This window comes from Mycteria americana, chromosome 24 (assembly GCF_035582795.1).
Source record: "Mycteria americana isolate JAX WOST 10 ecotype Jacksonville Zoo and Gardens chromosome 24, USCA_MyAme_1.0, whole genome shotgun sequence".
Classification (NCBI taxonomy): Eukaryota; Metazoa; Chordata; class Aves; order Ciconiiformes; family Ciconiidae; genus Mycteria; species Mycteria americana.
This window is the reverse complement of record NC_134388.1, coordinates 5588667-5609804: the sequence shown is the minus strand read 5'-3', so window position 1 is coordinate 5609804 and position 21138 is coordinate 5588667. Positions and strand designations below refer to the sequence as shown.

Genomic DNA, 21138 nt, shown 5'->3' with positions numbered 1-21138 from the left:
ATGGGGATCAATTCCCCATGTTTGTGAGATGCTTAGATAATATAAAGTCATAAAGTTAATAAGGTGTATACATCTCTTGACCACCCTTTCAGAGCACAGGTAGGCAGTGAGTTAGAGACCTTCTGGAGCTCATCCTTTGATTACCATATGAGATAACTTGGGTAAAGGGCTGGATGTAAACCACCATTTGCTTCCGCCTGCTCCTTCCGCTGCTGTTGCCAGCTGAGGTTCTGTGCCAGATGGAGCCTGAGGACTTCCAGAGGAAGGGGCTGTGTAGCCGTGGTGTATTCTGGGCAGTTCACCATGAGTGAATCGGTGTTTAGGCTGTCCTGTCGGTAGATATCGTTTGATGCAGAGCAAGCAAATAGCTTGTGTGAGGAAGGGCAGTGTTTTAATTAAATAAACATCACACAGGGCTTGCACACAAAAGGGGGAATCTCTGGGAATACGCTAACTGACACTATTATAAATATTTCTACATATTGTGCAGTTTAATGTTACAGTTACTCTTCTGCAGTTAATGTACAAAAAGTTGTTGCAGAAGATTCCCTTGCAGATAACTTCATAATCTGTGTGGGAAGGTGCTCCCGTTACGCTGACACTCCCCTCCCAGCGTAAACCAAACCATTTCTGTGGTTTTCTTCTTCCTCTGAGCAATGACAGTTATTTCCACAGCATGTCTGGGATGATTTCTGGTGGCCACAACCCCATGGGAGCAGCAGGCACCAGCCCCTCCACGAATGATCTCGCCAGCCTCATACAAGCGTGAGTAGTGAGCTGCGTGTTTCCCGTTGCCTTGGTCAGTAAATGGATTTTGGGGGTTTTCTGACCAGAAGTGAGACTTCAATTTAACAGTTGAGGAAGGCTTCGGTGTTGGGTGAAGTACTGCCTCTTTTGGTGGTGTGAACTACTTGTTAGAGTTTTGACAATCAGCTGTAGATTTCCTAGCACCAGGCCGTGTTTGTGTGTGTGTGTGAGCATGCTAACGGGACTGTCGCTTGTTCTCCTTCAGGGGCCAGCAGTTTGCTCAGCAGATGCAGCAGCAGAATCCTGAATTAATAGAGCAGCTACGAAGCCAGATTAGGAGTCGAACTCCAAGTGCCAGTAACGAAGATCAGCAGGAATGAGCGCTCCAGGTGAGGCTGTGGCCAGGAGTGCTGCTGTACTGTGGCCAGCTGAGTGGGAATTTATGTATTTGGCTGCGATATCTGTCTTGTGCCTTAATTTAGCAATTTGGTGTGTCTCCCCTCCGTACAGACTGGGTTCTCTGCATCAGTGCTGCTAGCGCTGTGCCGCAGGTGCAAGGCTCAGCCCTGAGGAGTGGTGAATAAGAACTTGCCTCACACCTTGTGTGACTGACAAACGAGTTTCTCTATCTAGTGTTCACGGTGGTTAAAGGGACATTTTATTTTCTTAAAGATTGAATTTGCAAATGTCTTGTCTTCCTGTCTCTGCAGCACAGTCCGTGGGAACTATGTTCTTTGCTTTAAAAACTGGAAGCCATGTGCGTGTTGCCATTTCTTGAGTTGGAAGTGTCCAAGAGGGGGAAAAAAAATAATGGAAAAACAAAATACTTTATATGACCTGCATGTTAAAGACAGATTCACGCTTTCTTTCCCTAGTCTTCGTCCCTGCTCCTCCCCCTCAGCCTTTCCATTAGTCTTTTTTTTTTCTTCTGGAAGATCCAGCAAGCTGAACACAAACCAGCATCAACAGTCTTTCTAAAGAAACTCAGAAAATTAACTACACTGTTACATTTCTATGTTCTTTGCTACATGGGAATTTTTTAACCCGTTTTTGAAGAACGATGCACTCTTCACTACAGGATGTCTTCACTTTCCTGCCCACGTGCCACTTCAAAGAAGTGTTCAAGTCCTACCTAACCCCTGTCCTGCCCCGTTTAATCTTCCTGCCAGTTACGAGACGATAGTGTTTGAACACTCTGGAGATGACGGGGATCTTCTTGCCTCCAGGAACAGGGTTTCTGTTGATTAGATTCACTGCGTTTCTCATTCAGGTCTGTAGCAACATTGCCAGCCTTGTTAATACACGGGAGGTTGGTGGTCGCCTCTCAAAGGTTAGTGTAAATGTGTCGGGGGGGTTGGGACTGGCCAGGTAGAACATGCCCATGTGCAACTGCTCCTTCAGTGAGTGTTTCCAGGTACACTTCTTGGGGTCCTTTCCCAATCCTGACAAAATTTGTCTAGTGTTTAGTAATTATGGCTATGTTGTTGGAATAATCCAATCTGTGAACTAGTCAGGTGGACAGTAAGAAAGATATGATGTGTTTGGTGTTTTAAAAGGGGTTGGTTTTTTTCTTCTGCTTTTTTAATCTTTTATGCATGTAAGTAATCAGCCTGGTTGACTGTGCGGAGGGTAGGAACAGAGGGTGCCTGAGCGGAGAGCAGAAGGAATAAAAATACTGCTTGGCTAGTAAGAAATCAAGTGGCTGCTGGGTCAATGGGGGGGGTTGGCAAGGAGCGGTGACTCCTCGGCGTACAGCGTGTGAGATGAAGGGGTAAAAAAAGCTCCTGTAGCCCACTGGAGCGACCTGCAGCTTTCCACCCCTCTGGAGTTACCCGTGTCCTTCCTTGGGTGAACAGAAAGCTCTGGCCGCTTCCCCTCGCAGTCACTAGTTGAGGCCAGAGCCTTTTATATCGACCTCGCAATTGTTTTTGAAGTAGTTACTGGATTGTGGTGGGGAAGGCGTGTTCAGGGCCTGACTGCTGGGCAAAGAGCATCGGCTCTGAAGGTGGGGTGGTGCGAGATGGACAACGCCCTCTCAGGAGAGCTGGGGGGGTGAGTGAGCAGGTAGAGCTGAAGATTAATATCAAGAAAAAAAAGACTTGTAAATGCTCCATAAAGTAATATGTGGTTAATGTAACTTGTGAAGAATAAAATATTTGGACACTTTCTTTGTTATCCCTCTTGCCCCCATGACTGAAACAAGACCTTTAAGGATTCTTCAGCATTCAGAAAAGGGATTCTTCAGGTTTTTTGCAGTTTGTGCTATTTTAACCCAATTTACATGTTTCTTCAACTAAAAGCAGCTGAAAACCTGCAGGAATAGGGGAGGGGGGTAGGGGATGCTCTTCCTTGGCTGTGGGTTTCCTTCCCCCGTGGGGCCAGCTCCAGGGTGACCCTGGACCCCGCTCTTCTCCCGGTGGCGGCCCCAGCCCGCCCCGCTCAGCACCGGCAGCCCCGGACAGCTCTGCGGGGCCGGTGCTGCCCCGGAACCCGCCGCCACGGTCCGCGTTTCCCGCGGGCGCTACTCGGCGGCGCCCCGCCATGCCGAGGCGGGCGCTAGGAGAGGCCTCCCGCAGGGCGGGGGGGGGGGGCTGATGGGCGGCTCTCGCGGCCAATGGGCAGTCGGCCTTCCCGCCGCGGCCAATGGGAGGGCGTCGTGGGCGGGCGCCGTTGCGGGGGGCTGCCTGGACGGGGCGCGAGCGGGAGCCGGCGCGTGAGCGGGGGGGGGGGCCGAGGGGAGGGGGCCGTTGCCGGGGTAACCGGGGGTGGCGGCGGTTTCGTGAGGTAATGGTGGGGCTGGGGGGGGCCGGGAGGCGTTAGGGGGGGAACGCCGGGGCTGGGGGGCTGTTGCGGAGGTAACTGGGGGCTGGGGGGGGTCGGTGGCGGGGTTTTAGGGTGCGGGGTGACAGGGCCCCCGTCCCCACGGGAGAGCGGGGCTCCAGGCTGGGCCCCGTCCCCAGCTGTGAGGGACGCCCCGCTCCCCGGCTGAAGCAAGCTCCGGCCGAGCTGCCGACCACCCTCTCCCAGCAACCCTTGTAGTCGTGTGTCCCCCCTCCCCATCTCCGCACCCTTTTGGGGTGCTCAGGCAGGCTTAGGCCTGCTCTGGCGGCCTGGGAGGAGCCCCCCCACCCAGCACCCCCTTCTCCAGGGTGACCAGGATGATTTCAGGTGGCTTCAGGCGTGGGGAGGTGCTGGGACCAGCGTGGCTCTGGGGGAATCCAGCCTGGTTTCAGCATTATTCTGTCTTCGGTGTGTTGGGGGCATCGTGAGTGTGTGTTTTTAACAGAAAAACTGGGATTTAAAGGATCACCCATAAGGAAACCCTTTTTTTTTTTTTTTTTTCCTTCCACAGAGGGCTGTCCGCTTTATCTAATAGCCACTAAGCCAAGCGTACCTGTCCTGAGTTAATTCTTTATTACAGAAGTTTTCAGGCTGATGAAATAATCCAGACATTGGCGGTTCCTGAACTCTGGGCTGTCGGAAAGAGCAGGCGAGGAGAAACACAAGGTATTTCTTGTACTTACCGCGTCGTTTTTCACTAAGCTGCTTTCCGCCCCAGGTCAGGGGGCACTGAAGGGCGGCTGCTCCACCTGCTGTCGGCAGCTTGAGGCTTGATGCTTTGTTGGGCGCTGTTGCTGGGTTAAAAAAAGAAAAGAAAGAAAAAAAAATTAGGTTAGGGGGTTTCTGAATTTTTGAGCGGAAGCTACGCGTGTTCCAGAGGAGGTGTGAATTCTGGAAAAGGAGGTTTTTCCTCCTCTCCTCTGTCCTGGAGCCGTCTGCCTGCCTAACGCAGCAGGTGCAGTCGCAAGCTCTCGTGATCTGTGATCCCAGGGCGTTGTTGCGAACATCGTTTTTGTTTGAGAAGCTTGGCATAACAACACGCTGTCACCATGTGAGGTGAAATCCTTGTCGTTCTGTTGACGCTGAAACTGCAGCGCGTGCTTTACAAAGGCGGCGTGACTCGTTAGCTGTGTCAGCACAGTGCTGACGAGCGTTGGCAGTCCTGGAGTCAACGTCTCTGGAGAGGGAGCCTGCTCGTCAGCCGCAGTGACAGGCTGCCTGCTGCGGAAGCCCTGACAACGTACACCGAGATTTCAGGCTCTGGACTTGTTCAGACCTGGCTCGTCTGCTGGGTTCACCGGGGAGTGAGTCAATCAGTGTCATCTGCGCAGGGTTTTCTTCTGATGAACATGGCTTCCCATGGATACCCGGCTGAGAACCAGACCTGCTGCAGATGGCCTGACCGCCATGACCTCTCTGTTCACTCCTGCTTGAACTGCAAACTTGGAAAAAGGCTTTAAACTCCCTTACCAAGTCCAGAGTCGTTCAGTCTCCCACTTTCCTTTTATTAAAAGCACCATTTATGCAGCCCACTGCACAGGAATGGTGATAGTGATTAATACTGTCAGCCCTCAAGGGAGACTTTAGCCTCAGGAATCTTTTGTATTAAAATTAATTTGCCGCTCCAACAAGCAGGTATCCAATTATTTACCTTGTCCATCACGGGGTGTGGGTGTCAGCGTGGCTGGAAGTGTTCTGTGTTAGTTCATTACCCCGATACACGCTGCAGCGTCTCGTCAGCGCTCAGGGCTGTCTGGCAGCCCTTACCTGGCTGACCTGCAAGAGAACCTTCTCGAGGTGTCATTGATTTGACTTTACAAGTCAATTCGATGCAAGCGGTAAGTGAAATCCTCCGAGGTGTTGGCTGTGCTGCTGCAAGAACGAGCAGCAGTAGAGGGACCTGTTCATGTTTATGTATTTTTATAAATAGATTTAACATTGTTATTTTGTAAAATGATTTTAGGAAAACAAATTTCACTGCCGCTGCGTGTAACCTGAAGGGAGGTGCTTTTACATTTCAGATTGAGTCAATTTTTGTGACCTAGGCAACTCCAATCTTGCATTTTTCTCTTGTATGAAACAACCTCTGCTTCCTCTTTTGTTACACCCTACGGACAATAGAGAACCTTGCAGTGAATTTCTCCGTAGGGTTTCCCTTTAGAGACGTGTGTATCGATCAGCCATTGAAACTTCCACTGACTGCTGGTACAGAGCAAACAACCAACTGTAGAGGCTGCGACCCACCCTAGCGAGATGGCGACGGTGGCTCAGGAAACTGAGCAGGAATGAATCCAATAGTCTAGTTTCAAGGGCAGTACAAAAAACCCCATGTGAACGTCGGAGATCTTCGAGTTCATTTCTGGTTGATAAAAAGCCACCAGCTCAAGCCCATATCGACTTGTCATGGTTAAAAACCAAACACTTGATCCTTTGGTTGAACTTGGGTGGATCTTATTGCGAGATCGAGTGTTTTGTGTCTGTCACTGTGTAGGTGTTTCAAATGAAGCCTCTAAAAACTGAGGCTGTGCCAGTTCTGCGTGGCCAGTACAATTCTTCCAAGGTTTTTTAAGTTACTGGTTGCCGCAGTTAAATTTTCTCTTCTCTGCTGCTCCTCTGCCCCATTGCGTGTGAGGTGCTGCCCCTGTCATCTCCACCCGTTGCCTCTGGGGAGTTAAGGTGATTCCTTAAGTGGGGAGTTGAGGTGATTCCTATACAGAGGCTGGCATGCGCTTTGGGATGCAAGGTGCTGTTCTGCACAGTATACGCTTATGTAGGAAAATCTCTCACCTTTTATTCCCGTCCACAGGTACTGAGCCCAGGAGCACCTTTCCCTTGAGGTCTGTCTGTGCCGTCGCCTGCCAATGTACCCACACTAACAGCGGCCGGAGGGACCCCCACCATCTGCCATCCGCGGGGCCCTTGGCAGGGAACGTTGACCAGGAAGCACGATGAAGATCGTGGTCACCAAAGTGCTGTGTCTGCTGGGCATCTGTGTCCTCATGCTGGCTGGGTCCCTTCTCCCTGTCAAGATAATTGAGGCTGATTACGAGAAAGCTCATCGCTCCAAGAAGGTTCTTGCCCTCTGCAATTCTTTTGGAGGAGGGGTCTTCCTGGCCACCTGCTTCAATACCTTGCTGCCTGCCGTGAGAGAAAAGGTAACTGCTTACGAGCCTCTTGCTTACGAGCAATTTTAATGAACCTGTGCCACTGAGTACGTTAGGGACCCCTGCGCGGGGGGAACCACCCTCCCCTCTCCTTCCCTGCAGGAGCCCAGGCCACCAGACCTCTGCCCCTGTGGAAATGGGGGTGAAGGGTCTGCGTCTTGTCAGAGCGGCCCACAAAGCCTCCTCAGAAACGGCTGTGCTGTGCCTGGTGTTTCAGATCAGGAGGGCGAGCTGCGCCCGCCTCCCATTCGGCTACTGCTGACTGTCCGGGTGGAGTAACCGGACATTTTGTTGATGCAGAAGGAAGCTGAGCATCGCCTGGGGTGTGACGCTCAAACTCCTGCCATTTAGTGTGCGTTTAAAACAGTTTCAGACAGCCACTAACCTTCCGCTGGAAGGGAAGCGGGTTCCCTGTCTCTTACACCGAGGCCTGTGTACAAGGGTATTCAAGCATCATGGATCAATTTAGCGTCCATTTAGAGTTGTGTGAACACAATAGGAATATTTCCCTTTAGAGGGACAAAGGTGATTGGTTCACTGTGGATTGTTTGCTTCGTTCCAGCTCAGTGAAGTTCTCAGGCAGGGGAACGTGACCACGGACTACCCGGTGGCTGAGACCATCATGATGGTTGGCTTCTTTGTGACGGTCTTTGTGGAACAGCTCATCTTGACCTTCCAGAAGGAAAAGCCCTCTTTTATTGACTTAGAGACCTTCAACGCTGGTTCAGATGTCGGGAGCGACTCTGAATACGAGAGTCCCTTCATCGCATCTTCCCGAGGACGCACGTTGTACAGTGAACACGGTCACCACTCCCACAGCCACGGCCTGAATATCCAGGAGCTCTCCCGCTCCAGCCCCTTACGGCTCATCGGGCTGGTGTTTGCTTTGTGTACACACTCCATCTTCGAAGGACTGGCCCTGGGCTTGCAGGAGGAGGGCGGCAAAGTCATGAGCTTGTTCCTCGGAGTTGCCATTCATGAGACGCTGGTCGCGGTGGCATTGGGCATCAGCATGGCCAAGACCTCGTTGCCACTGAAGGATGCTGTGAAGATGGCTGTCACGGTGAGCCTGATGATTCCTCTGGGCATTAGCATTGGGATGGGGATTGAGAGCACCCAAAATGCGGCCAGCAACATTACTTCCCTGCTCCTGCAAGGCATTGCGGGGGGCACTTTCTTGTTCATCACCTTCTTTGAGATCCTTGCGAAGGAATTGGAAGACAAGAACGACCGTCTCTTGAAGGTTCTCTTCCTGGTGCTGGGCTACACGGCTCTGGCTGGGCTGGTCTTCTTCAAGTGGTGAGCACGAGAGCGATGGGAAGCAAACCTCACCTCCTTCCCTTGTGAACGGCACCGGAGATGAGCCTCCTCTTCAGCCAAGGGGGACACTGAAGCTCGACGGCCAAGTGAAACATCACGGTCCAGGTGGTATTTCCGTATTGACCTGAAGAAGGAGAATTTCTTCCTGTGTGCTCAGAGGGAGATAAAAATGAGGAGTGTCCCAGTGTAGGTGTCACAAGGTATTGTCCCTGCCCGTTGGATCTGTGGGTGCAGCAGCTTGTGCGGAGATTAGTTGACGCAAACATTAAGAATCTGGTTCTAAGGCTGCCTGCAAAGAGCTCGTCAAGCGTGTGGTTTCCTGTTAATCTGCCTAGCCAGCCCCCTCCCTCCTTCCCCTCACACCCGTTGCCGAAACTGTGGCTGAGAGTCTGTTTCCTTCACTCTCAGGCTCTGAGAAGGTGAGAAACAATAACAGAAATAAAGTCAAAAGCAGGTGGGATCAGGGATTGCACAGCTGCACTAAGCTGCTTTTGCTAGCTTAGTTTTGAGCAAAACCTGGTTGTAATAGCTGCCAAAAATAGCATCCCTTCTGGGGCCGCTCGGTGTGCCTGGTGCCACGGCTCCCCCTGAGCAGAGCTTCCATTTTAACCCACAAGTGGCTCAGGGAGCTTTTGTTTCTGAGTGATTAACAGAAGAAACGAGGCCAGGCCGTGCCCCATCCCATGCTTCATTCTCTGCATTCTCATCCATATATTGAGCATTCCCTAAAGAAAACCTCCAGCAGTGTGGTAATGTATCGTTTGAAAATCCTGGTGTCCCTGGCTGAAGGCCCTTCCGCAGCGCTCGCGGAGCCCAGGATCCATTAGTTCATACAAAACGGGCGGCAGCGATTTCCAGCATTAATATTTTAGGGCAAGTGCTTGTGTTTAAATGGTCTGCAGTGAAACGGGTTTAGCAGTCACCATCAAACGTCTTCAGGGCTGCTCGCGGAGCCTCTGCTCTCGCTGGCAGCAGGCTCACGTGGCCGTACTGATGTGTGAGCGAGAGCTGCGCTACAGAGGCTTCGCAGGGCGTTTTGTCGGTGTTTTCAAAGGAGAGAAATCTCTTCCCTGGGGGTTTATGAGGTTGTGGAAGGGCTGATTAGAGGCACTCACGATCTGACTGCGCACGAGCAGATCTCCCTGTGTCTCCAGAGCGCAGCCCCCAGGGAAGCCCAGCGTGCCGCGGATCCCATCGTGATCCTTCGGCTTTGCCCTCCTAGGCAAGGAGCTCGGATCAGAGGCTGGAGCTGGGAACCTGCCCTCCCCTAAGACAGGACAGCAGCTCCCGCTCTGCAGCCTGGCAGGGTACCGCAGCCGTGCTTCTCACCGGCCTCTCGCGGGGGATGCATTTTAATTAGCCGTATCCTTCGCTTCTGCGGCAGCTTCCGCAGGCAGAGCAAAGCTTTTGGAAGTGCTGATGGAATTATAACGATGTAGAGCGGGCTTAGCCGTGGCGCAGTCCCCGTTATGGTGATCCAAGCGGGAAGAAGGATGGGTGAGACTGTGAAGCAGCATCTTGGAGCCAGTGGTTGGCCCAGCTGCAGCATATGGAGGCTGATGAGGATCATCTGACAGTTCCTGGTGCTCCCTATTTTAATTGCCGCAACATACTGAAGTCAATTAATCTTGCTTTGAAAAACCTGGAGTGGAAGGGGGGAGGGAGGGTTATTTTAGGCCTCAGATGACACAAATTAGCAGGGCCTGATGAGAATGTAATTTGCCTCCACGTGGTAAACCTCTGTGTGTTATTTCACTTCTCGCAGGCGGCTCGTCCAGGGCAGCATCGCTCCCATCGGGTGTTTCTCCGTGCTGGTGGTTGTCCTGGGCAGGTGGGACGAGGGGGGAGAGGTGAGGTGTGATTCTGTGGTGGGGAGCTCGGCGTCGTGTGTCCCTTCTCGGGCATGGCCCCTGGGTTCCTGCCTCTGCCTCTTGGTTCTGCAGCTAGTGCTTTTCTTGTAGGGGTTCCCCCCCCCCCCGCCATATCTGGGCAGACACAAACGTGGTGAAGGCAGGGCCCGAGGTCATGGTGTATCCTAGTGCCCCGTCTCATCTTCCTCATCCTTCCTCCCACCCAGCCTCATCTCCACTCCAGGGGCTGATGTACTAAAGACAAGCTGCTGCTGGGAGGAGATTTATTAACCAGTGCCCAAAAGATCCTTAGGGATCCGCTAACATGAGCAGGGATCAGGGATCCCCCCCTGCGGTCCCTGTGGCTGTAGGCAGCGTGACGGGGGGGGAACGGGCTGGAGCCTCCATTTTACACCCTTTCTTCTTCTGGTGGAGTCTGGGATCGGGGCTGGCCGGGGGAGCAAGGAGGGGGGTCATGAAGCGCTGTGAGATGCTGAGCTGTCACCCCTCTTCCCATCTCGCCGGGGGCAGGGGGGCTCCCCGAGGCCTGGGGGGGTTTATTCACCTGTGAGCAGCAGAGCGCAGGGCTCCAGGCCGAGCCTGATCTGCTGCTCCCAATAAAGGCTCTGGCCTTCTCCCCTTTGTGTCACTTGTTTATTTGAAGTCCCCCGTCGCTCCGCTGGCTGCTCGGTGCCCGGATCACGCGGCAGGCGCACGTGCACGTCCCCTCGGTGGGCTGAGCCCCCCCCTGGGAGGCAAACCCCGCCGAGGGGACCGGGTGGGCGGCAGCGTGGGGCTGCCGGCCGGCTGCCCACAGAGCTACACCCAGCGTGGGGAGCGGGACCCTCCAGTCCCCCCTTCTCCCACGCCGCAGCCTGCTGCTTCAGCCCTGCGTGTGCAGCGTCCCCGTTGTGTAACGCTTGGCGGGGAGCTGGGGACTGAATGAAACGGAGGAGGAGCCGCACCTAAAATGATCAAGGAAACTCATTCATTTCCTCTAACGAGTAGTAGCTGTCCAGCTAATAACGCTGCGGGGGACTGCAGGCATGGGGGGCCTCTGGCAGCGTGGCTTTTCAGCGGGAGGGGACTGCGGCTGCCGGCCCGGGCCCTGTCCCCAAGGGGGAAGGCTGGTGTCCCCCACGGGGGCCTGGGGGAGCGGTGGCCGTGGCCCCCCCACTACTCCCGCTGGGCCCAGCAACGCTTCTCAATGGGATGAGTGTTGACAGCCGCGTGGGTGCTGCCATGGCCCCGCTCCTCCGCCAGCAGCTATTAATAGCAGCTGCGGATTTTAATTGCTGCCGCTCAGGAGTGAGCGTGAGTCACGCAGCCGGGCCTGGCAGCCCCCGGCCGCGGTCCCCAGCGCCGGCAGACCCCGACCTTGGCAGGGACCTTCCAACTCCCTGCGGTCGCCTCAAGCTCCAGCCCCCCGTCCCCCGTGCCGGCGGTGGGGCAGAGATGGCTTTCCTCCGGCTGCAGGACCCTCCGCGGCGTGGCCTCACTGGGGACGGTCACCCCTTGAGCCTGTACCACTAAGCTGCTCAGGCCCCAGTCCCACTCGGCCGGTGGTGGCAGGGCTCAGCTGGCACCGGGGGAACGGGCTGGGGGTCCCACAGCCCCCCCAGGTGCCACCCGAGGACCCCTAGTGTGCCCCCTCACAGGGGGGTTGTGTCCCCGGTGCTGCTGCGAGGAGCAGCTCTGCCCCCGGCCAGGGCCCCTCCGGGGTTTTGGGGCTCCTGACCCCCGCTCTGCCGTGGCGCCCAGGGAGGGGACACTGCAGTTGGTGACAGAGACCCTGCGGTGGCACCGTGCGCACGCGTGCGTGGGGGTGTACGGGGCTCCTGGTCCTGTGCTGGCGTGACAGGGTGGCAGCACAGGCAGCTGTGTCCCCAAAGCGGGACCCCACTGTCTGGGCCACCCCCAACTGCCACAGGGGCTTACGGCAGCCTGCCGCTGCCTGCGCCCTGCCAGCTCAGGGTGTCGGCATCCGTCTGTCCTGTCTGTGTGTCCCTGTGTCCCCCCGTCACCATCTGTGGGTCTCTGTCCCCATCCAGGTGTCCCTGGGCTGTGCGTCCCTGTCTGTGCATCCGTGCTCCTCTTCATGAGTGTCCGTGTCCCCACCTGTGCCTGTGTCCATGTGTGGTCCCTGTCCGTGTGTCCCCATCCCCGTCTGTCCCTGTCGGTGCATCCCCATCCCCGTGTATCCCTGTCAGTCTGTCCCCATCCCTGTTTATGTGTCCCCATCCCTGTCTGTCTGTCTGTCCCTGTCCATGCGTCCCCGTCCCCATCCGTCCCTGTCCGTGTGTCCCCATCCCCGTCCATCTGTTCCTGTCCATGTGTTCCTGTCCCCATCCCCGTGTGTCCCCATCCGTGTGTCCCTGTCCCCATCCCTGTGCGTCCCCATCCCCGTCTGTCTGTCCCTGTCCGTGTGTCCCTGTCCCCATCCCCGTGTGTCCCCATCCCCGTCCGTCCGTCCCTCTCCGTGCATCCCCATCCCGTCCGGCCCCGTCCCGCCCGGCCCCGCCGCTGCCGCCGCCCCGTCCCGGAGCCGCTCGGGGCTGGGCCCGGGGGTCCGGCGGCCCCGGGCGGGGCGGGCGCGGCGGGCGGGGCCGGCGGCGGGGCGGGATCGGCTCTGCGGCGGCCGCACCGCACCGAGCCGTGCCGTGCCGAGCCGAGCCGAGCCGGCCCCGCCGCACCGCGCCGAGCCGAGCCGCGCCGCGCCGGGCCGGGCCCCGCCGCACCGAGCCGAGCCCCGCCGCGCCGGGCGGACCGGAGCCGCCGCGCCGGGACCGCCCCGGGCCGGGCCATGCGCTGAGGCCGCCGCGCAGCCCGCAGCCAAGGGCGGATCCCGGGCAGGACACGGTGAGGCGGCGGGCACCGCAATGCGACCGGCGCGGCGGGGAGCCGGGGGAAGCGGGGACGGGGCAGCCGCCACCGGCGGGGGGGACCGGGGGTGGCCCCGGCAAGGGCAGGGCACGGCTGGGGAGCGGGGCCGGGACCCCGGCCCGGGGCGGTGGGACCCTGGTCCCTGCCCCTGCCCCTCCATCCGGCCCCTTCCCTGCCCCGTCTCCTGCCCACCGCCCCCCGCCTGCCCCAGCCCCTCCGTCCCGGCCCTGCCTCTGCTCCTCCACCTCCATCCTGCCCCTCCGCCTCCATCCTGCCCCTTCTCCTGCCCCTCCGCCTCCATCCTGCCCCTTCTCCTGCCCCTCCACCTCCATCCTGCCCCTTCTCCTGCCCCTCCGCCTCCATCCTGCCCCTTCTCCTGCCCCTCCGCCTCCATCCTGCCCCTTCTCCTGCCCCTCCGCCTCCATCCTGCCCCTTCTCCTGCCCCTCTACCTCCATCCTGCCCCTTCTCCTGCCCCTCCGCCTCCATCCTGCCCCTTCTCCTGCCCCTCCACCTCCATCCTGCCCCTTCTCCTGCCCCTCCGCCTCCATCCTGCCCCTTCTCCTGCCCCTCCACCTCCATCCTGCCCCTTCTCCTGCCCCTCTGCCTCCATCCTGCCCCTCCGCCTCCATCCTGCCCCTCCACCTCCATCCTGCCCCTTCTCCTGCCCCTCCGCCTCCATCCTGCCCCTTCTCCTGCCCACCATCTCCATCCAGCCCCAGCCCTCCAGCCCCCATCCTGCCCCTGCTCCTTCACCTCCACCCTGCCCCTGCCCTGCCCCTGCCCTCCACCCCCACCCCCAGACCCCCCACCTGCTCTTTGTGTCCCCCAGCACTGTGGGTCCGAGTGGGAGGGTGCTGGGGGGTGCTGGGGGGCTGCAGAGCCCCCCGGCAGGATCAGGCCTGGGCTGTGCCCCCGGCTGGCGGGTGGCCACATCCCCGGGAGCCGAGGGGAGGCCGTGGTCCGGACCCGCAGGCACGGAGGGCTCTTTGGGGTTGGGGTGCTGCTGGGCACAGGCCACGGGGCCTTTGGGCACCCCTGGGTGCCATGAAGGCCCATCCGGCCCAGCCCCTCAGCCCCAGCACCTCACGCCATGGCCACGAGGCCGGGGGCACTTTGGGCTGCACCGCAGACAGGTGGGACAGGCAGGACCATCACCAGCCCCGGCCGAGGTCTGATGTTGCCACGGCCCCTGCTCCGTCCCCGGCCCCCGTGTGCCAGTGACGCTGCCGACGTGATGGGATCCGAGGGGCGTTTTTCTGCCCTGTGCCCGGGGCCGCGGTGACGGGCTCCCTCCCCGGCTCCCAACCCCTTGCTCGCCTGGCTCTCCGGGCACCAGCACCCGCCCGGGTGTTTGGGGACGTGCCAGGGTATTGGGGCTGCCTGCGGGCTCCAGACCCCCCCGGTGCCGCGGGGTGGGGATGCAGCGGCCGTGGGAAGGGGCTGGTTCCCTCAGAGGTAGCCGGGGATGAGGGGGCTGCGGTGCCCAGGGCGGCGGCCAGCGCGGGGCTGCTCGAGGCGCTTTGCTGTCCCCCCCCTTCCAGGCCTGTTGGTCCCTGAAATGAGGTGGAAGGTGACGGGAGCGGAGCCGGCTGGGGACAGACCTGACCCCCTTGGCATCTGCCCGGAGCAGCGCCCAGGGGCCCCTTCCCGCCCCGCTCGTCGCCTGTGGCAGGGGCCTTCGGGAACCCCGTCCCACGGCAGGATTAACGACCCCAAGGCTCCGTGATGCTCCTGCGTGCGCCGGGGACGCCTCATGGGGCAGAGCTGATGCTGCCGGTCCTGTGCTGCAGCAGGGAAACTGAGGCAGGGCCTGGCCGAGGCGATGCTCAGCCTGGGGCTCAGCATCAGCGGCTCTCTGTGCCCCCTCGTTTCACACCCCGGGGCTGGATCACTCACGGGGGGCACAAGCCGGGACCTTGCCCGGGCCCGTGCACCCCCGGCGAGCAGGCACCGAGGTTTGGCAGTGCGAGGGGCGGCTGCGGGGGTCTCTGACCCCACAGGCCACGAGCCCGCGGCCGTGCCGCGCTCTGCCCCGGTGCCCACGTCTCTCCGCTCCCCGCTGCGTCCCCAGGGTGGGAGCGGAGCAGAGGGATGCCACGGGGCAGCACGGCACAGGGTGGGACAGGGTGGCAGGGGGTGGCAGGGCACAGCGCGGGGTGGCAGGGTGCCGGGCAGCGTGGCAGGCGCTGAGATCTGTGCGCGAAATGGCACCTCCATACTTGGCAGCCACAGCAGCTGCGTGTGGGAGAGCCGGAGGGGCCGGTCGGAGGCTCCAGGTGCCACCGGGTCCTCGCTGGGCTGCTGGCTGCCCCGCGGGGCTGCTCCTGCTGCCCGGGGACTCCGGGGGTCCCGTGGGTGCCTGGTGTGCTCCCCCCAACCGCAGGCTGCCCCGGCAGCCTCGGCCACAGCTGCTGTGCCGGTGGCCACGGCTCGGCCATATGGCCGCAGCGGGCGGCTGGTAAAAATAGCAAATGCTGCTGCACCCCAGGCAGGCGGCAAGCGCCGTCCTGCCCCGGCCGTCCGGCAAGGGCATCTCAAGGGCACGGGGAGGGGGCCGGGACCCTCCAGTTGCGTTGGCCCGGTCGGAGCAGGGGGGGCTGCGTCTCAAAGGGGGCTGTGAGCCAGGGTCCGGGGGGGCTGCCCCATTCCCCCCGCAGCGCAGTGCCCGGGGATTCCATCCCGAAGCCCCCGCTCCCGGCGTGACGCCTCCCCCTGCCCTCTCCCTTGCAGCAGCAGCAGCAGCATCTCCGGGGCAAGATGCCGGAGCAGAGCAACGACTACCGGGTGGTGGTGTTCGGTGCCGGTGGCGTGGGCAAGAGCTCACTGGTGCTGCGCTTTGTGAAGGGGACCTTCCGGGACACCTACATCCCCACCATCGAGGACACCTACCGCCAGGTCATCAGCTGCGACAAGAGCGTCTGCACCCTGCAGATCACCGACACCACGGGCAGCCACCAGTTCCCGGCCATGCAGCGTCTCTCCATCTCCAAGGGCCATGCCTTCATCCTGGTCTTCTCCGTCACCAGCAAGCAGTCCCTGGAGGAGCTGAAGCCCATCTACCAGCAGATCGTGCAGATCAAGGGCAGCGTGGAGAGCATCCCCATCATGCTGGTGGGCAACAAGTGCGACGAGACCCAGCGGGAGGTGGAGAGCAGGGAGGGGGAGGCCGTGGCCAAGGAGTGGAAATGCGCCTTCATGGAGACCTCGGCCAAGATGAACTACAACGTCAAGGAGCTCTTCCAGGAGCTGCTGAACCTGGAGAAGAGGAGGAACGTGAGCCTCACCATCGACGGGAAGCGCTCCAGCAAGCAGAAGAGGACAGACAAAATCAAGGGGAAGTGCAGCATCATGTAGAGCCCCGGACTGGCCCGCACGCCCCCCCGGTCCCTCCCTCTCCCTCCCCACGACTGGACGTGGCATCGCAGCGGGGCCGTCCCCTTGTCCTCCGTGCCATCACTGTGACTGTGCGGGGACGCCGCGGCGCACCGGCGGCACGGGCTGCGCTCGCCCCAGGTCTGGGGGCGAAGATGGGGTGTCCCGCTGAGCCGAGGGATGCTCGACCGCCCCGCGCCCGGCGCAACGGGACCGGGGACACGTGTCCGGGCGCCGCCGGGGAGCACACGGACGCACACACCCCCACGCACGCTCTGCAGCACAACCGACGGCACCGGCCAGTCCCCGTCCCCATCCCCGTCCCTTCCCCGGTGGGGCAGCCCACGTCGGTCCTCATGGGTGGGAAGGACGGTGCAACATGGGGGTGTCGGTGTCACCCTCGGGGACAGTCACACGCGGCCCAGGCCCTCCCCGCGCCCCCGTCCCCATGCCATAGCGCTCTGCTCCCGCAGGCAGAGACCCGGGGCGGGAGCAGCCCCCGCACGGTGCCCGCTGCCCCCGAGCCCCCAGCCCCGTCCTGGCACCGCAGCCCCGAGCCCCCAGCCCCGTCCCGGTGCCGCAGCCCGGAGCCGCCAGCCCAAGCACAAAGCATCGGGTCCGCGGGAGGTCCTGACCCAGCACAATCCTGGTGAGCTCCGGCGGGAGACCCCCGGCCCCGTGGCCAGACGGGCCCCCCCCCCCCTCCAGCTGCCCCCCCTTCCCGCGCAGGATGAGCCCCACAGCCCAGCTGGGCCGCGATGCCACGGTGATGGGCGCTGCTGCTCTCTGCCGCAGTGCCCCGCCGGCGGTCAGCGTCCCCTCGCTCCCGCAGAGTCCCTGCTGCGGGGTGGCCTGGCCCCGCACCCCGGGGACCCCCGCTCCCCCCCCCCCCCCCCCCCCCCCAGCTCTGGTTGCCGCCCTGCTTGTTCCCCCCGTGGCCGGAGCGGGGCCCCCGCGCTGTCACCAGCCCCTCGTCCCAGCGGGGTTTTGTCCCCTGGCTCCGGCCCCGCTCCCCCTCCACAGGGGCCTTGGGGCTGTCCCCACGGGGGTGTCCCCACGGGGGTGTCCCCAAGGGGGTGTCCCCGGGCAGGCTGGGCCCCCGCGCTGCACCCAGCTCCCCCCACCCCCGGCTTTTTACAACACAGCCCGAGCGCGCAGGGGACAAGGTGACGTTCCGATGTAGCCTTTACTCTAGACATAGTCTTCCTCCAATAAAGCGATGAGAAACGCTCCGGCCTCCCCGCGGGGCAGCGCCCGCCCGGGGGCTCAGGGCCGCGGGGGGGCCACGGCTCGGCCCCAAGGGGCCCAAAGGAGGCATGGGGCTGCCTGCGTGTGCGTGCGTGTGCGTGCGTGTGTGTGCCTGCATGTCCACGCGTGTCCGTGCCTGTGCGTGCACAGCTGTGCGCACGGTGCGTGCGCCAGCACGCACACGCGTGTGCGAGCGTCTGTGCCAACGCGCACGCACGTGCCGTGTGCGCGCACACGCACGTACCCTGCGCACACGCGTGCCGTGCCACGTGCACACGCGTGTTCCTGCCTGCCCGGGCGCCCCGGCAGCCCCCCCCCGCCGCCGGTGGGTGCCCCCCGCCCCTCGCTGCCAGCGCGGGCGGGTGTCCCCGTGGGGAGGGGGTGGGAGCGCGGTGCGTGCGTCATCATGCCTGTTGCCATGGAAACCATCTGCTCCCCGGGCGCGGGAGCCGCGTGGGCACGCGGGCGCGGGCGGGGGGGCGGCGGGGGGAGCGGGGCTGCGGCAGGCTGCAAGGGCCCCGGCAAGGGCACGGCGCCGGGGGATGGTCGTGGCTCCCGGGGGACATCACGGCCCGCGGGGACGGTCGCAGCTCCGCGGGGATGGCCCCGGCTCCGTGGGGACGGGCACAGCTCCCTGGGGACAGTCACGGCTCCGTGGGACGGTCCCGGCTCCACCGGGATAGTCACAGGTCCATGGGGACGCTCGGAGGTCCGTGGGGACAGTCACAGCTCCGCAGGGATGTCACGGCTCGCTGGCACCGGCCGTGGGAACCGCTCCCGTCCCCACGTCCCTCCCGTGGGCCGGGGGCAGCTGGGGCCTTCGGTGGGCACCAGGGCAGGAGAGCGGGACGGGCACACGCGGGCGCGGGGACGCTTGGTGCCGGTCCCCTCCCACTGGGACCCCCTAGGACCCCCCGGGGCTGCGGAGGCCCAGGCAAGGCTGGGGGGCTCCCAGGTATTTGGAGGGGCGGCCCTGGGCACCGTCACGCCAAAACTCAGGACTCGTGCGCTGAGACCCCCCCAGTGCTTACAGCGGCTCTGCAACGCCTCCAGCTTGGGGACAGAAAATCTCTGTCCCTGCATTCCCGGGTCTCCTGTCCCCCATCTCTGCCCCCCCCGTCTGTCCCCCCACCCTGACCAGTGCAGATGGGGACCCGTGCCCGTCGAGTCATCACGGAGCAGGAGCGGCTCTTTGGGGGCCCACGGTCCTGCTGCAGCGTGGGACAGCACCAGGATGTCCCCTGGGATGTCCCTAGGGATGCTCTTGCTCTCAGAGAAGGTCACTTGCTCCCAGGAGGGTCTGGGTGGCTCTGGCCACTGCAGCCCCCCGTGCCCAAGCCTGGCACCCAGCAGCCATCAGACCACCCGGGCCGGGGGCACCCTGAGCCCCCCGCAACCCAGAGCCGGGAGCCCTGCAGGTGCCGGCGCAGGCCGGTGCAAGCCGGTGCAGGACCGAGATGGACGATCCTGGCAGGGTGCCTGGCGCTTCCCCCGGGCCTGGGGTTTTAAACAAGCCGTTCCTGAGCGTTAATTAGCGAGCGGTGGGACGAGCCGTGGTGCAGCCGTTTCCCGTCGCTCCCCCAGCCGCTGAGGAGCCGTCGCTGCAGCCCGTGGCCACAAAAATGCTTAAAAGCACAAATCCAGTGTTTGGGACCCAAACCAGCTCTTGGCGCCACGCATCACGCTGGGACCCGGTGGCTGTGTGGGACGTCGGCCCCTGTGTCCCCCCCCAGGGAGGGCAGTGGGGGGAGGCTCCCGGCAGCGCTCGTGGCCCTTGCACCCCTCGAGGTGCCAACCCAAAGCCGGGGGGTTCCCCACGTTCCCCCAGCGTGTGCCCGGTGCAGCTCCAGCTGCGGCCAAAGTGGCTTATAACACCGCGGGCGAGGGCATATGGGAGCAAACTGGATTAGGGGGGAAAATCAGCCTTCTTCCCACTAACAGGATTATGGGGTTTTCAGCCCAACCTCGGCACAGCTGCTGGCGAGGGCTGGCGGGTGCCCGGCAGCGGGGCCACATCCCCCCCGGGGCGGGGGGAGCCGGCGGGGACAGCCCGGACCCAGCGTTTCTCCATCTCAGTTCGTGCTGGGATTGGAGCTGCAACCGGTGCATGCTGGTGTGGCCCAGCCGCACGCCAGCGCAGCACTGGGATGTGCTGGGAAGCGCTGCCGGGGAGCGAGAGCTGCAGCATCCTCTGCCCCTCCTGCCCCGGGGACATGGCTCTGTCCCCCCACGGTGACTCTCGTGGGGGACACCAGGCCCCCCTCACCCCACCAGTGCTGCAGCCGGGAGCCAGGCACCGCCGGGACCCGGCCGGCTGTGCTCACCCCGTGCCGGTGGCAGCTGGGGGAATCAAAGCCTCGATTCATGGCCGTGCTGGGCCAGCGAGCGTGATTTCCTGCTCCCCCAGCGCTGCCAGCGTGACTCCCGCCTGCTGCTGATTCATCCCCCTGGATTTTCCCCTCGCTGCAGAGGGAGAGCGGCTCTGCCAGGGCCCGGGGCAGGGGGGGGATTGGGGCCGCAGCCCCCCGGCATGCAGGGCTGGGCAGAGCCCATCCCCTCCCGGCGTAAGTTAGAGCAGCCGCAGGGCTGCTGCACCCAGGGCCGGAGCATGGGGGGACCCAGGGAGGACAGTGGGGTGGGGGGCTCTGCCCTGGGGCACGGGCCCATCCTCTCGCCCCCACCCCACGGGCTGCCAGGCACTGCAGCCCCCGGGCTGGAAAGGCTCTGCCCGGGGGCTCAGGGGGTTTGGGGTGCCCCAGGTCCCACAGCAGGGTTGCGGAGGGGGTTTCCAGGCCGGCCGGAGGCTCTGCCCCCCCCGCGCTGGAAAGGGAAGGGGAGGTGTACAGAACAGGGTGACTCAGAGCAAGATTCATCAGGAGGGACGCGGCAGCGGCGTCCTGTGGCCCTTCCTCTCCCCGGCTGGCCGGGGCCAGCGGCCACCGCCGGGCTCTGCCCCGGCAGCACCGTGACGCTCCGCGTGCCGTGCGCCCCGCCGCAGGCCGGCTGGAGCCCACCCGGGCGGCCGTGCTGCGTGGTGGGGGACAACGCCATGGCCTGGGGCGCCCAGGGACGTGGCCCCTGCAGCGCTCCCCGCCGTGGGGCTGGGCAGGGCTGCGGGGACAGCGGGCAGCGCAGCACCCCCATTTTTTGGGGGTGCCCTGGGATCTCGCGGGGGCACAGCCGGGCTGCACCGAGGGCCCCGGGGGGGGGGAGCAGACCGGGGGGTCCCGGGGGGGTCCCGGTGCCTCGCGCCCCGGGCGCCACGTGCCGCCGCGGCGCATCCCCTCCCCGCGGCGCCCCGCTCATTAATATTAATGACATATTTACATGCGACCGCCCCTTTCCCCGCCCCGCGTGCTGATTGGTCGCTACCCCCGCCGCTCCGCAGCCGACCCCGCCCCTTCACCGCCCTCCCGCCGCGCCGCCGTCGCAACCGAACCTGGCGGCCGCACCTAGCCCCGCCTCCCCGCCGGACCGCCCCCCGCGCGCCTCGCGGCGCCAGCGCCCATTGGCGGGCGGCGCTGCCAGTCGGGCGGCGGGGCGGGGGCAGCCCTGCCCGCGCCCGGCCGGGGCTGGGCAGCAGGGTGCGTTGCGCGGCGGCGCTGGTGTCTGAGGCGGCGGTTCCGCGCCTCCGCCCCTCGGTGCCCCGGCCCCGCCGAGACCGGTGAGGAGCCGCCCGCGCCGCGGGGACTGGGCGGGGGGCGGCCACCGG

At 62.5% G+C, this 21138-nt stretch overlaps 4 protein-coding genes across 11 annotated transcripts in view; all 4 read left to right on the top strand.

Moving 5' to 3' along the window:
• SGTA (small glutamine rich tetratricopeptide repeat co-chaperone alpha) overlaps positions 1-21138 on the top strand; it is a 71430-nt gene that overhangs the window by 7240 nt on the left and 43052 nt on the right. The window contains exons 10-12 of one of the 4 annotated variants that reach the window (XR_012778746.1): positions 655-765; positions 1013-1136; positions 1458-2697. Coding sequence is in view for 3 of the 4 variants with exons in the window: in XM_075524395.1 (XP_075380510.1) it covers positions 655-765; positions 1013-1127 (226 nt within the window). In the remaining variant the exon portion in view is untranslated. Of the gene's footprint in view, positions 1-654; positions 766-1012; positions 1137-1457; positions 2890-21138 lie in introns of those variants that run through there. The other 3 variants (XM_075524395.1, XM_075524393.1, XM_075524396.1) reach the window with 3 other exon arrangements.
• On the top strand, positions 3045-10551 carry SLC39A3 (solute carrier family 39 member 3). 2 transcript variants are annotated; one of them, XM_075524397.1, is made up of 4 exons: positions 3045-3460; positions 4100-4254; positions 6395-6743; positions 7315-10551. In XM_075524397.1, the coding sequence occupies exons 3-4, from the start codon at positions 6537-6539 to the stop codon at positions 8053-8055; spliced, it is 948 nt and encodes a 315-aa protein (XP_075380512.1). In that variant the 5' UTR covers positions 3045-3460; positions 4100-4254; positions 6395-6536; the 3' UTR covers positions 8056-10551. The 2 variants fall into 2 exon arrangements, with proteins under 2 accessions (XP_075380512.1, XP_075380513.1); XM_075524398.1 differs by lacking the exon at positions 3045-3460 and adding an exon at positions 3514-3531.
• DIRAS1 (DIRAS family GTPase 1) lies at positions 12502-16160 on the top strand. The gene is made up of 2 exons (XM_075524220.1): positions 12502-12781; positions 15537-16160. The coding sequence occupies exon 2, from the start codon at positions 15564-15566 to the stop codon at positions 16158-16160; it is 597 nt and encodes a 198-aa protein (XP_075380335.1). The 5' UTR covers positions 12502-12781; positions 15537-15563.
• GNG7 (G protein subunit gamma 7) overlaps positions 20963-21138 on the top strand; it is an 81130-nt gene continuing 80954 nt past the window's right edge. For 3 of the 4 annotated variants that reach the window (XM_075524408.1, XM_075524405.1, XM_075524403.1), the window contains exon 1: positions 20963-21090. The gene's annotated coding sequence lies outside the window, so the exon portion shown is untranslated. The remainder of the gene's footprint in view (positions 21091-21138) is intronic. The other variant, XM_075524412.1, reaches the window with a different exon arrangement.